This window comes from Halichondria panicea, chromosome 5 (genome assembly GCF_963675165.1).
Source record: "Halichondria panicea chromosome 5, odHalPani1.1, whole genome shotgun sequence".
Classification (NCBI taxonomy): domain Eukaryota; kingdom Metazoa; phylum Porifera; class Demospongiae; order Suberitida; family Halichondriidae; genus Halichondria; species Halichondria panicea.
Window position 1 is genome coordinate 3846075 of NC_087381.1, and position 17610 is coordinate 3863684.

The window sequence follows — 17610 nt, forward strand, 5'->3', positions numbered from 1 at the left end:
TACCTTAAGGTGACAAAGTTAGATTTTTCTGCTATTTCACTGTCAGTGCATGTGCAGTTTAAAATGCCTTTTCCAATTATCCGCGAGTACACATTATTTTTGTGATTTTATTCTCGAAATAGCAGAAATTAATGCCCGGGAAAATATGTCACCCTAAGGTATAATTACGATCCCAAAGCATGCACCAACTGTAGCAAGTTATGATTAACATAATGATCAAATCGACTGCTCTAGATGTACGTAGAAACTGACCTCTCCCCCACCAGTATCCACTCTGCCAAAGAAGTCATCCACAATGTTAGTTAGCAACTGTAGCAATACACACAAAAGCAGTGGGCTAGCCAAAGTAAAAACATAATTGTATATGCATCAATCCACAACTAAACAACGTCCAACAAGCACATGTACTACATGTATATGTGTATACTCACCACGCTGAACTCCCGAGAGGCCAGCTGTCCATTTTTAATAAGTCTGGAAACCAAATCAGCAAGCAGTTTAGCTATTTGTGTGCTATTTGAGTTATTCAGTGCATTGCGAATTTCTTCCAGGCTCCCAAATTCCACACCTACAGAATTCGAGGTAATTAATAATACTATATCTACTTCGTTTTTGCAGGAAATAATTATAACGATGCTGCCCCGCAATACTGTGCCTTTGGCTAAGTTACAACCTGGAAACACAAGGTTAAACCATGACATACACCCTGCATTTCTTTACACCCGGTCTGGCAGTACAAATTAAGACTTTGTCTGGGGAGCTAGAAAGCACTACTGATGTTCCCCCCTAAAATTTATAATAGCACATTCAGGTACTAGTTTTTATGATGAGAACACTTACGCAACCTCAAAACTCACTAGAATACAACTAAGACAGTAGAGGTGTACAAGCCTAAGTTAGACAACTGACTACCTGTTTAACAGCATACCAAAAAATCAAAAGCACCTACATGTATGCGCAGTCAACCATATAGAATTTCTTACAATGTTGTACATGTACATACATGTAGGTAAAATATATGGTACGTGTTTTCACTGTAACAGTTTACGTAGCGCGCAACATGTTATGCAGAAGTGAAAGCCGAAAATAAAAGACAACACTACATGTAGCTGTCAGTTGTGTATTCAACCACCCACACTTGACTTTCGCACATAAGAATTTTAGCATAGGGACTGAACTAACCTTGACAAACAGAGTCGTTACGCACAGAAATGAATCCACTTTGACAAACACACTTGTAGGACCCATTAGTGTTTCTACACAGTGACATCGCAATTTCATTGCACTCATTCATCTCTGAAGATGCACATTCATCAATGTCTGCATGTACATGTAAAATATGAAACTATAATTATGCAGTCATAAGTATAACCCAAAGTGTATAATTCCCTGTTTATACATGACATCTACATACATGTAGTTTAATTTACGGTTACGAGGAAACAGATCACATATCACCCCTTTCCTCATTCAAACCTTGACAACTGAAGCCATTTGTTGACACGTTAAATCCTTGAGGGCAGCTGCACTGGTAAGAGCCATGAGTGTTCAAACATTGCGCTTCACACTGGTTTAAGTCAGAAGATTCACACTCATTAATATCTGTAGGATTGCGTACGAATCAATAATCAGAATGGAATACCTGCAATGTAACTGCATGCAAATTTTTACTAATAAACATGAGTTACAGGATGTCAAACCTTGACAACTGAAGCCATTATTCAACAGACTGAATCCTTCTGAGCAGTTACACTGGAAGGAGCCGTTAGTGTTGATACAAATATCCTCACAATTGTTCAGGTCAGAAGATACACATTCATCAATATCTGTAATGGCCGGAATATACAGTAAGTAGAATTACTTGTACTAACTGTATCGTGCAACACTGATGATCGCTTTAATTGTTCAATGAATCAAGGCAACGATGTACATGCAGGGTTTAATGTAGGGGGGGGGGGGGGCAAAGAATTATTTTTATATAATGACATTATAAACTTAAACACATGAAACTGTACCTACATGTATATAATATACATATATTAAGTACTTAGGAATTATTATTCACGTAAGCAATTTTTCAGAAATGAGCATAGCCCAAATGCAGTGCTATCGCGCACATGTAATGCAGCCGGAGAAAGGGACATACGTACATAGCACTACGGTTATCTTACCCCGACAACTGAAGCTATCTGGCGAAAGACTGAATCCAGGCAAGCAGTCACACTGATATGACCCATTGGTGTTGAAACACATTTCATCACAGTTATTCAAAGGAGAACTGCATTCATCAATGTCTGCAATTATACATTATAGCATAATTATAACACTGCATGTACATGCATATACATGTACCATCACAGGTGCGGCGATCAGCAGCCAGATCGAATCCATTCATACAGCTACACTCGTACGAACCAGGAGTGTTACGACAAAACTGACCGCAGACGCCTGACTCACACTCGTTAATGTCTGTGCCAATAAACTACTAATTAATTCAACAGACACGGTGTACCTGTACCTGTACAGTTTCGTCCATCTGGAGATAGTGTGTACCCTCTATTACACACACAAACAAAAGAGCCAGGAGTATTATTGCATCCCTGTTCACACCCACGCTCTGTCGTTAGGCACTCGTTGATGTCTACAGAATGAAACAATAGCAGTTTGTTCAGACTATATGCCAAGTACACTAATTGTTAGGTACATTCGTAAACATGAGACAGACGTAATACTTGGCTTACGCCCTAAACCTATGTGACATTGTTATATGTGTTTACACAGCCGTACCTGCACAAGACCTCCCGTCACTATCCAGCATGTACCCATCCATACACCCACACTGGAAAGAGCCATTGGTGTTGAAGCAGAGTTGGTCGCAGACATTTGGTACCATAGAGCACTCATCTACATCTGAAGAATGAGGAAGTACATGTATGATGCCATAACAACTACAATTTAGACTAAAGCATTCTCACTAAACGACACTAACTCTATTGGGTGTTTAATGTTTCCACATACCTTCACACTGAAATCCATTAGATAGAAGCGTGTATCCATTGAAACATGAGCAATTATACGAGCCATCATTGTTAGTACAATCTTGTTCGCAATTATTGGTCCCAGGAACTAAACACTCGTCAAAGTCTATTACACAAAATAATAGTGTAATAAAAATTATAATTATATGCAGCGCACGCATTATACAGCTCGAGTCAGTATGCAGTACGTGATTTACCAACACACGAGACTCCATTATCAGAGATATTGAATCCATCCCTGCATTCACAATGATAAGATCCGGGTTTGTTGACACATGTTTGTTCACAATTACCATTGCTTTCTGCACACTCATTAACATCTGCATGAGTGAAGAATTCAATGATAATTAATGTTTTGTAACAATAACTTAATTAACTTCAAAGGCTATAGGTGGTCTACAGCATGCTGTAAACAGAAGATGTACTATACTGTTTCCATAGTAACTTACAGTGCACTGTAGTCCACTAAACTTACGCAATACCATTATAATAATTTTACAGACCTAAACATGATCCAATAGTTCCTTCAGCTGGTACACGGTAGCCAATCGCTTTACAGCTATCACACTGAGTACTGCCAATAGAGCAAACACTGCGACCATCACCACACTCGGAAACATTACATGATCCAGCACCTGTATTGCAGTCAGTATAATGTCTTCACACGGGAAAAACTAACATGTATGCATGGTGCTGCACGTGCAGTACTACATAATTATTATTATATGTAACTCCAAACTTGTAGCTAATTTAAAATGTAATGGCCCTGCAATGCGTTTTTGTGAGCAGTACAACTGGAGTTGAAAATAAAATATCTCATGCACACACAAAAGTAATATGCAAACACTCTTACCAGTTATGTCTTCCTCTGGGCACAATGCTGCAGTGTTATCCAGGGGTAAATCAGAGATGGTCAGTGATCTCCTTGAGGTTTCCATTCTGAAAGCCTCCTTTCTGAAGTAAAGCTGCTGGTTGTTTGTTGTGTCACATGATAAGTTTGTCACATTACCGGCCTGGGTTTGGTACATACTCGACCTGAAATCATAAAGTCATGTTACTATGGAATCTATTTTACTTTGATCTTAGAGAGCCGCAAAGTGCAGAGTACAGCTAGTACAGCTAGAGCCGTAACAATTCTGTGCGAGCATGCAGTTCTGAAATTCAAACTACCAGCAATTCCCCTAATATTCTTTGTCGTGCATAACTCTAATTACGAGCCAAATTGCATGGAACCATTCATAGACACATACTAACTTGCAGTTCACTCACATGTTTTTAGCGTCAAAATTGTTTCTTAGCACAACATGTCTGCACAAGCCATTCCATACAGTCAGAGTGATGTCATCCAGTGACCAAGTACCTACCCCATAACGTGAGATTGCCATAAATCTTTGCATCCATCTCACACTGACGCCATCCACCAAGAAGGCAGGATCACATATATACTCTCGAAACTGGAACTGCCGGTTACCTTCCACAAATTGTCGCGAAAAATTACTTGAATATTGTAGAGCTTCTGCAGTCACCATGTTGTTTCCCAATAGTCTCACAATTGACGAGTTGGTCTCATTAAAGCTGGGTGTGTAAAATCGAACTGGCTGCCAGTTACTCGATGGAGTTTTCCGAATTTCCAAACGAATTCCCTGCTCCAGGGTTTCAGGGACATCACATCCGAACCTCAGCTTAAACGAAATTTCCCTGTGGTGCAAGAGGCAGAGCTATTAATAGGTCTAAAAACTAAGCTACTGTATATTAATCAAAGCAAAGCTAGTGGACCACTATTAAAAACATGCTGCTGCTACAATTAACTCACAAGAACGGTGATGTCTGACAGCACTGCACAGAGTCAGAAGATGTAAGTGAAGTGAGGCAAGAGCTGGGCAGCTCTGCGACAGTCACCTTCAGGCAGAGAGTCAGCAGAAAAATAGCTTCATAAAGTATTAAACTCATGATACAAAACTCGGAGCTTGCATTCGTTGTAGATTCAAGGTGTCTTAGTTAAGTTGAGTCTGAGAGTCGATTTACACTAGATCCTAATCATGGTCTTTAGGTTAATTATGACATGCAAGGGAAGTAGCCTAAGCTTCCACAGTGTGCTCTTTCTAGAAGTGCTGAGTTGTTGCCCAACAATTTTCTTTGCTGTCTAAGAGCTAGCTAGAGCTAAGCCCACCCCACAACGTTCACATTCCTGACAAAATTTCCGCAGTACACTCTACATCCTTTATTCTTCTTGGTACTTGAAACAGGATGGTAAGTAGATGGATTTTGTAGGTCTACATTCGATATTCCTACCTGTACCTATGTACGTATTAAACACATGTATAAAAGTATACATAGACGTGTATTATACTATGTATTATAATTATTACAGGTATCAGATAATATACCTTTAATACGCAATGTAGATCTAATTAATTTACCTCAGGGCCAACGACAATCTGGCTTTCCTCCTGGTGCTGGAAGAGATCAAGGAAAAAGAAAGCAAGACGTAAGAGAGATGAGAATATACATTGCTTATTCACCATTTATAAGCGCTCTAACTTTTGTAGGATAAGAAGCGAAAGTATGAACCGCCACTACCAACTAGAGTCGGGAAAAAGAAGAGAGGGAGAGGGCCTGAGGCAGCCAACAAACTACCTCAGGGTGAGTTACATACATGATTCAATAATTATGGCTGGTTTTCTACAGTGAAATAATAGAGATTTAATTTTAATATTAAAGTCATGCATTGGTTGTAACTACAAATTGTCAATATGCAAGAATCTGTTGGTCCTGGTTTTATCTATTGTACATGAGATAGTCTTGTTTATAATACACGTACATAGATGTAAATGGTCAACTTTAGAATTTGCTCCGACTCTAGCTAAAATTTATTTGTTACGCATATTTAATCCAGAAACACCAACATCTAAATCAACAGTTTTTCTATCATACCGTAAGGTGACATAATTATTTTCACAAGTGTTTCACTTTTTAGCACATTTAAATTCTGCTCGACTTGTAAAATAATTATTAATGATAATTATTTGCATGTACATGTATCGCATAGCGGGTATATTTCGGTATAAACTTTCGCGAAATGATCATTAGAAAGTTTTTCGCGGATTTCATTTTCGCCGCAGAACAGCAGCTTTTCTGCAGCATGCATGCAAAATTAATGTTCACGGTATATGCTTGCAGGATCAGCGAAAACCACCAACATTAATTTTTTTTATATACCTGTTATACGGAAACATTTATATACCCATTACCGTATAGCGGGTAATTTTCGACTAAATATTGCTCAACCACGAATGTTTTGCCTCCCGAAAATTACCCGCTATACTGTAGATCTACTGCCTTATTTTGAGAGTTGAGTGAAGAAGATAAGTCATCTGTCATTGTATCAAGGTGGCCATTACGAGATGCTTCATAACATTTGTAATTATGCGCAAGTGGGTTATATGATATTCATTACATTTTCCAGTTATTTTTGCGTAAAAATCGATTTACGATACATTCATTCGCAGGAATAGCAGAAATGAATACCCCCCAAAATATTTTATGAACGCCTATAATTATACACTAGTCAACGTAAGTATTGAGGAAGTATACTACTGTAACAGCTAGTGCATCTAATAATAATGAAAGCACCGCAGGTGCTGGCTGATGCCTCGGTGGAGATGCCAAAGCTACATAAAGCTACTAATAGCTTTTATAGACATGATGAACATTTTTGCATTAACTGCTTGCAGCTCGAAGAGTGGGTAATGATCGACCATGATTGTAGTTAAAAACGATCGATGCCAAAAGTTCGAGTCTAAAATTAATGGCTGCATTAGCAGAGCCTTGCAGCTCTATTCTCACCCTTACAGCTACCAATAGCTAGCGTTCTAGTGCAGAGTTAACTACTATGTAGAGTAGCAACACTCGGTAAACAAGTTTGGCTACGTGCTCTTCTGAAAAGGCTGCAATGGCATTCCAAGTAAGCAAAACTCGAGAACGAAGCATTATTTTGCAAATCCACGAATTAAATCCAAGTAAACATGACTATAGAAACTCTTACATGTGCTTGCACTTGATTGATCCTTGAGTAGTTGTAGCAGTCTACACAGACACACACACAAACACACTACCGTATACCTCGCTTGCGCATGCGCACCGAGGCATAATAATACATGTGTTTACAGTTTACAGTGTACATGCATGTACATGCATGTGGGTCATTCCATATCAATTCAACGAAATTTAAAACGTGACGTCTTCAGAATTCCACGAAACTTGGTACATGTGTGAGGAATGGTATGGTAACATATCAGAACAAATTTTGGGTTTGTAAACAATATGGCTTCTGAGATTGAGTTAATTAAAAAATGCAAAAATTCTCCACTTTTAGAAACTGGCTGCTGTTAGTTAAACTGTAACTTTCTAACCATTAACATTCAAGACTAAGAATGTATATCATCTTGTTGCCTAAGAAATTCCGCATCATTTGGTATGTTGTACGGCTTCACTTAATACATTTTAGGTATTGCATCTAATTAGTATCCTTCGAACTCTGACTCTCAAAAAACGCTGTTTTTTTCCTGTACTTTTTTAAGTATCATGTTCCTTATACCATTCTCTTGAAGTGTGACAAGTTTGATTCTGGGATTCCAATGGGATCATGAGATATGTTGTGGGATGTAGTGTGATTTGGGCAAATTTGTGGTTTCAGAGAATAAACAGTCCTTCTTTGTTGTGTAATGTACCTAAAATATGTGTGCTAACTTTCCTGAACTTATGTTATCACAAGGAAGAATTCGAACTTTCGGCCGAGTGACATTTTCAGCCGAGGAACTGTAAAACGACTGATAGCTAAAACAAGTTTACAGCGACCATACGAGGCAAAATAATACTGACACCACGCCAGCTATTTGATTGAGCGGCGACAAGCATATCAGCCATTTGAGTACTGCACTACAGAGGACTATGAGAGAGAGCAGCATCATCTTGAACAATAATTTCTTGTTTTCTCAAACGATTCCAGATACATGCAAACTACACACATTATAAATTATTTGAACCATCTCTAGCTACTGATACAGTATAGTACTGCAGTCAGAAGATGGACACTGAGTAATCTCAGTAGAAACTGAAATGCCACCAGAGAATATTTCGTGATTGGTTTGCACAAAAAAATGGGTGGTTAGCTAGGGTGTTTTCCAAGTAAACCACACAACTCACTAGTGTGTGTACAATTTCTTTACCCTCACGGGCCATAATGCAGCTTATTCAAGTATCCCAGCCTCAGAAATAGATAATTTTATACGTTGCCTACATGATTTTATTTTTTTAAACAATTGATCATCAAATCAGAACAGGTCGAATTTATCCAAAAAGGAGATTAAAGCTGCATCTGAAATACTGACCAAACATTTGGGCTAGGCTTGTTAATGTTTTTAAATGTTAATGCTAATGTTTTATACTGCTCAACTTTTATGAAATCACCATTGCTACAACTAAAACGTACAATTGTTAGCTTGAACGTAGGTAATGTCGTTCATCAACTTAAAACCTACGATATATTGCTAATTGCAATATTCCCACAACAAAGGGCCTCATACACAGCTTACTTACTAAGGAAAAGTGCACAGTAACAATTGGGAATGCAGAAAGGCTTTGCAAAATTTTTTTAAGGACTGTTTATTCTCTAAAACCACAAATATTGCCCAAATCACACTACATCCCACAACATATCTCATGATCCCATTGGAATCCCAGAATCAAACTTGTCACACTTCAAGAGAATTGTATAAGGAACATGATACTCAAAAAAGTACAGGAAAAAAACAGCGTTTTTTGAGAAGCCGGACTTCAAAGAACACTAATTAGATGGAATACCCAAACTTTATCGAGTGAAGCCATACAACATGCCAAATGATGCGGAATTTCTTAGGCAACAAGATGATATACATTCTTAGTCTTGAATGTTAATGGTTAGAAAGTTACAGTTTAACTAACAGCAGCCAGTTTCTAAAAGTGGGGAAATTCTGCATTTTTTAATTAACTTAATCTCAGAAGCCATATTGTTTACAAACCCAACATTTTTTCTGAGATGTTATCATACCATTCCTCACACATGTACCAAGTTTCGTGCAATTCTGAAGACGTCACGTTTTAAATTTCGTTGAATTGATATGGAATGACCCATGTACATGTGTATGCATGCAGTGTATGCTGATACAGTACTATATACCGTCTATACACCAGTGATGTGTTCAGAATTGTTGAAATGGTGACTATTTTAAACTCATTTTTTGGCCTAGAAAGTATCTTCTAGCGTACGTACACATGTACCAGTTTGATGTCAGTGCATGAGCACTTCCAACAGAGAAAGTAGCTTTCGACCACCTCTCAAATCTTTGGATACAGCTTATTTTGTCTCAAGGTAACAACCACCACCGATCAGTGTGGGCATGTCCCTGATACACCTATCAATAATTATTAATAGTATATAACTATTGATGGATATAATTATAGTCTACTTCAGTGCATCCAATAGTAAACATAAACATAATTTTGTACATGATGTAAATCCAGTGTATATAATGTACATGGAATTGTTCTCCAGTTCAGACAAAATAGTATAGGATTGAAAGACAATTAGTATATTAAACTTGGCACTGGAACATTTGGCTTTAAATCAGGCTGGGTTTCGATATGGGATTCGGAAAAATTCAAAATGCAATCACTTCCATCAATTTACCTATTGCCTGAGAATGCACAAATGTGATCTCATGGAATTTACGCTATAACTAGTTCATATCCCTAGGGCATAACAACATAACACTGTCTTTGTAACACAATATAAACTGCTCAAAATGATGACAGAGACAACTCTAGACACAGGTCCATCTCTTCTCTCTTCTAGACGCCAGTATCTGCAGCGTATAAGATTGGCATAACCGACAAATGGCTTGACACAAAATTGTTGGAGTTCCAACGCTGACATGAAACCAGTACCGCTGCAAAACAGCCCCACCCTACTTACTACTACTGCGAAGAAACAGCCCCACCCCACTACTCAGTGTAACTGCTGCTCGAACAGCCCTCCACGGTGGTCTATCCTTGGCATCACAATCAAGCCAGAGAAGCTCGCCTCTACACTGCTGTAAAACAGCTCAAGCCCCCAGCAAAAGGAGCCGCTTCTAGTGCTATATGGTGAAACAGAATTGACATGTCGAGGATTAGGTCTAGGAACACAGAATTTTTCACAAAATGAACCTTGGACAATTTTAAAACCTGCATGGTTGCAAAGAATAAACTTCAGCAGTGCTAAACATTCCTGCGTGGCTGGACTTACTTTGATACTTGTTATTTATCATGATTTAATTTGTCTAATGTCAGAGGAGCGTTTTGTGGTTAGTGCATTATGACTTTGCGTTAGTGCATTACACTGCATATTGCACTTGGCAACAACGTAGCAACGGGATTTAACTATTCAATATTTGAACGCTATAAATAAAAAGCTACGCACATACATGTGTACGTCATGTACATGTTATATTGTCATGGGCTGTTAGCCAATTACATATTTTGCTTTGTAGTTACTCCACACACAAGGTGTCGACTCAAGCTGCTAAAAATGGAAAGGATCAAGGACTTTTTGTTAATGGAGGAAGAGTTGATACGAAACCAAGAACAGCTGCGACCTCAAGAGAAGAAGAATGAGGTACGTACTGTACATATAATCATTTGTTTTTATAATAATTGTAATAACCATTTCGACCGTTTAAGATCAAGAATAAGAGTGGCCATGCAAGGCTCAAGAGTCAAGGCGACAACAAAATAGTTGCATATACATATACAACATGCAGGAGCAATTAGGTGCAAATGGCAGTTAACAATGACATAATTAAAATAATTATGTGCTAGTCAGCAAATAATTTATTACACGTTTAAAAACTCGCTATAGCTAATAAAACATATCATCACGTTTAGGAAGCTAGCCTATTAGTTCTCAGGCAAGTTAGTCACTGCACTGAGCACAGGGTTCTGCCTACAGTGGTCGTTTAGGTAACTACTAACCACCTCTAGATATTTTCCGACCACCACTCAACGTTTCCGACCACTGCTACATGCTATAATGCACTGGCTATGTAATAAATTATAATGGAATGTAGCAGAGTTCACTGTGGTTGGATTGACATCGTGGTCAAAACAATACATCCATGAGTTTGAACCAACAGTAACTTGGTAGACGTTGAAGCTTTAATACCCTAGTTTTGTAGTCAAACATGTAATATATCTTGTGGCCTTCCTTGGTACACGTTATATAAGTTGGCCGTATCCTTATAAAGACTTCAATCGAATGCTGGATCAGTGCAGTGTGTCAGCCTTGTCCAGGACCAGTGACAGTGACAACACTATCCCAAGATAGACTTCTGGGCTGCCCACTTTTGATTTTACTGCCAGCTAGCTAGCCTCAGCTACATACAAGTCCTGGACTTCAATTTAGAATCGATTTTTACTGATCACGTGGTGGCAGATCTCTGCGCATGCGCAGACTGGTTAAAAGTTCACCTTGCACGAACTCTGCAAAACCCTGTACTTCTTGCCACAAATTAGAGTATTGGCCTTTGTAGTAAATAGTGATCTCTGTCAACAAACTGCTTGTGGCACATTGCCATGTAACTATTATTACATCATGTACTTACAGTACGTACTACATGTACATGTATGATTGTTAGCTAATAAATGTGATCACTGCCAGCTTGGCTTGTCGACTATGTAGTGCTTGTCTGCAGGCCAGGCTGTTCTTGGTTGACTTCATAAAAGGACAGCTGATATACAACTTTGGGTTGTACCCACATATACCGTATCTTAGCGGGTAATTTTCAAATATTCATTGTTAAGCAATATTATTTTATAGTCAGTTTGTGGATCTTATTTCGTGGTTGCTGTGCACTGTAGTCAAAGCAGGGTATAATTCGCTACAATACTCAAAAATTGCTATACATAATTCTGGCTTAGCTGGTTCCTTTAAGCTGATCATTGATGAGGCATGTCCAATTAAGTGCACAACACACAGCGCAAAAATTGACTTGCATAACAATTGTCTCGATCATCACCTAGAAGTTATACGTACATGTACAGTGTATTATAATTTATGCAGTCAAGGTAACAAGTATACATTATTGCATTTCACATTAGGAGGAGCGTACGAAGGTGGACGAGTTGAGAGGCACTCCCATGGCTGTGGGTACACTGGAGGAAATCATTGATGACAATCATGCCATTGTATCTACCTCTGTGGGGTCAGAGTACTATGTCAACATGCTCTCGTTTGTGGATAAAGATCTCATTGAACCTGGCTGTACTGTGTTGCTTAACAACAAGGTACAGTATTCCTGTGTACTCTGTGTACAATATACATGTACATGTACATGCATGTATGTATTGATCTACACATGCAGCTCAGTCACTGTACAGTGTACGTGTACAATAATTATATAAAATTATGTATTGATCTACATGTGCAGATCAGTCACTGTGCAGTGTACATGCAGACACTGTACAGACGTACAATAATTATATGCTACACGTGCAGCTCAGTCACTGTACAGTGTACATGCCTGCGTGGCTACATGTAGCTTAATTGTAATATCCTTTTTAACATTCATGTACGTAAATAACATAACCTGGCTACTTACATGATTGTAGGAGTTTGAAATAATTAATTGTGGTCTTCAAATTATGAGACTCTAATAAAGGTGGTCTCTTTAGGGAGTTAATATAGTAGGAAAGAAATTTTAAGCTTATTCCGGCCAATCTGCACTGTCCCAAGGGTGGTCGGATTAACGAAAGTCTACATCGTTTCTAATTGCATTTTCGAAGTACATTGTATCTGCGAGTACACATTTTTACGATTTTACTCACATTTGCAGCGCAATAGCAGAAATTATAGTACCTGCAAAAATATGTCACTATTTGCCACAGTTCCACGCTGTGGTTGGAGTGTTGATGGACGACACAGATCCAATGGTGTCTGTTATGAAGCTGGAAAAGGCCCCGGAGGAAACATACGCAGACATTGGAGGACTGGATCAGCAAATTCAAGAAATCAAAGTACATGTACATGTACATGTACATGTGTATTTATAATTATATACAGTCATGTATGTGCAATTTAGATTCTATCGCACCCTGTGTGTTTCAATAATGCAATGAAGCTATAGGCAGAACTGCACATGGACTTGATTCCCGTCCTCCTGTGACTCGACAGTATAATATAGATAACAGCCATACAGTATACATTCATTTACATGAACCGGTACGATGTAGATTTATCCTTCATTCTACATGTAGCTCCCTAGACCATGTTTCGTTGCTGTATGTATCTGTGTGTGGGTCTGTTCATGTAGTTCAATCTTTATTGGGTCCATGCGTGTAATCGTATATTTTATTCCCAACAGGAATCTGTTGAGCTTCCCCTTACTCATCCTGAATACTACGAAGAGATGGGCATAAAGCCGCCCAAGGGAGTGATTCTGTATGGATCACCTGGCACTGGTTAGCACTTACATGTACATGTACATGTACCATAAAATGTGGATAGAATAGAAGACAGATCGGAAACGGAATTACCTCGAAGTACCATCCGTTTATCTTCGCGGTTTTAATTGAGGCTTACTTATTAGCTGATACAAGGGCTAGCATGAAGAGAATTGTTTTTGCTATCTGTGAAAAGTCCAAGAGCAGTTCTGCTGCTAAAAATCAACTCTTATCTCGAGGCCAATTGGGACACAGCACACACTTATACATGTATAGTTACACAGCCTTAACTATATCATAGGTTCTATAGGAACACAAGTTTGAAGAGGCGCTCTGTGTACCTCTATTCTTCACGACAATTGTTTCAAATGATACCCATTAGGGGGCATGTGATTTAGTAATGAGGGTAACTCTGAGATGTATGCATTGGACACAATAAGTTTCCCAGGCTTTTGCGGGAGTTATGAGGAGATACAAGGATGGTCCCATGTAGCCTCGATTCCAGGCCGCTCTCAGTTGAGAAGACGGCCTGGTATACACTGTCTGCGCATGCGTCAGTTGCCCCAAGATTCTTGGGGATCAAGATATCTTAGTAAATTAGTCAGTATATTGTATATTTTACAATGATGTCATTGCACAAATCACAGCAGTTTTAATAAAATAACACAGCTACTTACAACATTTTACGACCTAGACTAGTGACTAGTTTTGTTGTGATGGCTTCTACTTCTGTTCTGCTCTTGCTCAAGCTCTCTCCAGTGTTGAAAAGTCAGATTTTGTCTTCTTTTGTACTGTGGTAGAGTGTGGTAGGCGTTTTTCTGTCAGTACCGACCGGCTCTGGCAAATCTACTTGCTTCCAGACACTTGTTTGATGCCATCTCAGTAAGATCAGTGCTCCTCGTATGAGCCTAGAGTTGTGATGGCGATTTCTCTCTCTTGACACTAAATAGTTTAATCAACCACGTGGGTGACCATAGTACAAAAGGTTAATTGATAAATTACAAAGAATTTTACCAACAAATTTACTATTGAATCCACCCACGCGCAAACGGTGGTTACCAGGCCCTCTAGTGAGAGGGGCTGGGATCGAGGCTAGGTCCCATGATGCAGAGCTACTATACGTCTTATCGTAACATCATGTGAATCACTTCGGTTTCCAATCCCTCTTCTGTTCTATCAAGAGTTCATGAACAATTTATGCATGTACTAAAATATACAAAGTCTACATAATTATAATAATTATACATGCATGAAATTAATGATTATCCTACATGTACATGTATGTACAGCTGCAATTGTTTTTATTTGTATGTAGGAAAAACTCTTCTTGTAAAAGCAGTTGCCAACCAAACTTCGGCTACTTTTCTTAGAGTGTGTGGATCAGAGTTGATACAGAAATACTTGGTATGGGCATACATTATAGCCACCATGTTATTGTGTGTATGTTGCACTCAGTGCACTAAATGATTGTACAGGTACCTTAATTTGTATCAGGCCATGTGGTACACCATTGTAGCACATGGCATGTACAGAGGGGCATATCCAAGATTTAAGGAAGGGTTCTTATTGGCCGCGTAAAGTGTAGGCAAGAACAGTCAGCCGGCGTGCACGCATTTTCGTATGCCCCACCCACCAAGTAAACATGTTCTCCACCACTTCGAGCTGATCTAGACCTTTCAGGAATTGGATTCATGGCTAGATCACTGCAACCATGTCATTGTGGTGTGGTGGCTGATGGTAGCTAGATCTAGCTGACTCAGCCAGTAGCCAGCCCCACCCTATTATTATAGAGAGTACTGTATTGTCATGACAGTATAGCTAGCTAACTTGCTCGAATCAGTAAGTTCAGTATAGATCTAGCAGCGTACAACTGGAAGGGTACTTTGTACAAACCCAACGAAATGCCCCTGGATCCACATATATGGCATAATGCATGCATGCACATGTGCCAGTGTTCAGTATTCTTGAGTTCATTGTGTGCACTGCTACCTTGAATACTGTTGCTCCGGGAAATTTTGCACATGGGCTTGACCTACATGGTACATGTAAAATACGTACAGTAACATGCATGTACAGTATAATTATACTCTTTTTCTCCCATATGCATTATGAAAATCGTTACATTATTGTTTTGCAGGGTGATGGCCCAAAGCTTGTGCGTGAGCTGTTTCGTGTTGCTGAGGAGCATTCTCCGTCGATTGTCTTCATTGATGAGATTGATGCGATTGGAACCAAACGGTATAATAATTACAAAGCCTTTTTGCTTGCATGCTGTATATGCTACAATAAATGAAAGCAGTGCAGGTGCCTTGGTAGGGGCGGGCGCCAAAGCTTAGCTTTTAGCATCATCATCAGAATGGTGAAAACAATTGACAATGATTGTTGCTAAAAAAAATGCCAAAAGTTCACTTCCATACAATTAATGGCTGCAGCCCAAGAGGATCAATGTTCAATGTAACACTGTAACACTGAATCAGCATTTTCCTTTTGACGTTATAAATAAAATTACAGTGGAACCTCCATAAAATAGACACCATTGGGGAACAGCCTTTTGAACAGCCTTGTACATGTACATACATATAATGTGTATCTTTTTTGCACACGTTTGAGTACGTGGACGAACATAATTGTACAGCCATGTAACAACTGTACGTTCCACATATTAGGCTTAGTTTTGGAGTGCACATGCTCAAAATAGCAGAAAGTGAGTGATGCAATCATTTTCTTGTAGGTATGATAGTCATTCTGGTGGGGAGAGAGAAATCCAACGGACTATGTTAGAACTACTGAATCAGCTTGATGGCTTTGATTCTGGTGGTGATGTAAAGGTAGGTTGGTTTCAGGTTTTGGGCTGTATTAAACGCTATTTTTTCCAGGTTATAATGGCAACAAATCGTATTGAAACGTTGGATCCAGCTCTTATAAGACCAGGTATAGATCTATTATACCACATTTATACAACACATAAAATAATGACGTTGAAAAGTGATTGCCTTTTCAGGTGGCTTAGCAGCGATGTGTTTTACGCCTATACATGTATAATATTCAGTTCATTTAAATGGGTGAACTACATGCATGCACGTACACGTGTGTAGCGAGTTATTATGCCTTGGTGTGCCGGATATATTTAATTTTGCATCATGATCCGTGGATTATAAATACTGCTACATTCTTGCATCACTTGGCAACAACCATTAAAAATGTTGTTTTATGCATGGCATTTCCACATCAGTAGTGTTGCATTGCTATTCGTACAGGACGTATTGATCGAAAAATTGAGTTTCCTTTACCTGGTGAGAAGACAAGGCGTAGGATATTCCAAATACATACAAAGAGGATGACTCTTGCCGCTGATCTTGATCTGGAGGAGTACATTACTGCCAAAGATGATCTGTCCGGAGCTGATATTAAGGTGCATTTCACTTAATTTAGCCATCACTGTATTGCAATCCCTTGTTAATCCACTTAATCTTTTGTGGGATAATTATGTAGCTGGCGCTCTACATTTTGTATCAATTTAATGTGTCTGACTGTTGACTGTTGTTATACTCACAGGCTATCTGCACAGAAGCTGGTCTTATGGCGCTGAGAGAACGTCGAATGAAGGTCACCAGTGAGGATTTCCGTAAATCAAAGGAAAATGTTCTGTATCGCAAGAATGAGGGTACTCCCGAAGGACTGTATCTCTAGACTGTACTCCATAAAGTTATGCTCTATCATAATTATTATCCCAAGCAAACTGGTGTATGCATGCATGCATGGTGAATAGTCCACAGACTAAAATTAATGTGTATAAATTATATAGTATTTGAATAGCAGACACCTTGGTACCAAGCCTCCGCCCTTAATAGTACTAACCGAATAATTATTAGAACCCGCGAAAGTTTCTGCTGAGACCGGGCTTTGTAACCAAATAGCAGGGTTTCATCTAGTGGGGGGTTAGCATGTAATAGAGGGTGTGGTTAACAAATATGGGAGTGGCCAAACATTTTGCGGCATGTGTAAACCTTCCCCCCCCCCCCAAACTTCTAATCCTAGATGAAACGAAACCCTAGGG

General features: G+C 39.0%; 2 protein-coding genes across 4 annotated transcripts in view; one reads left to right on the top strand and one right to left on the bottom strand.

Annotated features, from left to right (window-relative positions):
• The window catches only part of LOC135335883 (adhesion G protein-coupled receptor E2-like), a 43242-nt gene extending 38151 nt beyond the window's left edge, over nt 1-5091 (bottom strand). The window contains exons 1-15 of one of the 3 annotated variants that reach the window (XM_064531540.1): nt 4852-5091; nt 4308-4736; nt 3892-4073; nt 3542-3673; nt 3236-3358; nt 3019-3144; nt 2788-2910; nt 2519-2641; nt 2353-2469; nt 2172-2294; nt 1701-1826; nt 1477-1602; nt 1183-1320; nt 432-568; nt 253-309 (exon numbers count right to left, since the gene is read on the bottom strand). In XM_064531540.1, coding sequence (XP_064387610.1) covers nt 253-309; nt 432-568; nt 1183-1320; nt 1477-1602; nt 1701-1826; nt 2172-2294; nt 2353-2469; nt 2519-2641; nt 2788-2910; nt 3019-3144; nt 3236-3358; nt 3542-3673; nt 3892-4073; nt 4308-4736; nt 4852-4988 — 2199 coding nt within the window. In that variant the 5' untranslated portion in view covers nt 4989-5091. The remainder of the gene's footprint in view (nt 1-252; nt 310-431; nt 569-1182; nt 1321-1476; nt 1603-1700; nt 1827-2171; nt 2295-2352; nt 2470-2518; nt 2642-2787; nt 2911-3018; nt 3145-3235; nt 3359-3541; nt 3674-3891; nt 4074-4307; nt 4737-4851) is intronic. The other 2 variants (XM_064531539.1, XM_064531541.1) reach the window with 2 other exon arrangements.
• A 44-nt stretch (nt 5092-5135) lies between these two features.
• On the top strand, nt 5136-17366 carry LOC135336005 (26S proteasome regulatory subunit 4). Its single transcript, XM_064531757.1, has 13 exons — nt 5136-5288; nt 5464-5526; nt 5588-5681; nt 10607-10731; nt 12213-12398; nt 12999-13127; nt 13475-13571; nt 14869-14957; nt 15691-15791; nt 16285-16381; nt 16430-16484; nt 16811-16965; nt 17109-17366. Exons 1-13 carry the CDS (start codon nt 5286-5288, stop codon nt 17241-17243), a joined length of 1329 nt encoding a protein of 442 aa, XP_064387827.1. The 5' UTR covers nt 5136-5285; the 3' UTR covers nt 17244-17366.
• The last annotated feature ends 244 nt before the right edge of the window (nt 17367-17610 follow it).

Bases quoted from the DNA above. Each gene is read 5' to 3' on its own strand.
- LOC135336005 (XM_064531757.1), top strand. The intron at 13,128-13,474 runs GTACATGTACAT...TATTCCCAACAG, and splicing joins AGCAAATTCAAGAAATCAAA to GAATCTGTTGAGCTTCCCCT. The intron at 14,958-15,690 runs GTATGGGCATAC...ATTGTTTTGCAG, and splicing joins AGTTGATACAGAAATACTTG to GGTGATGGCCCAAAGCTTGT.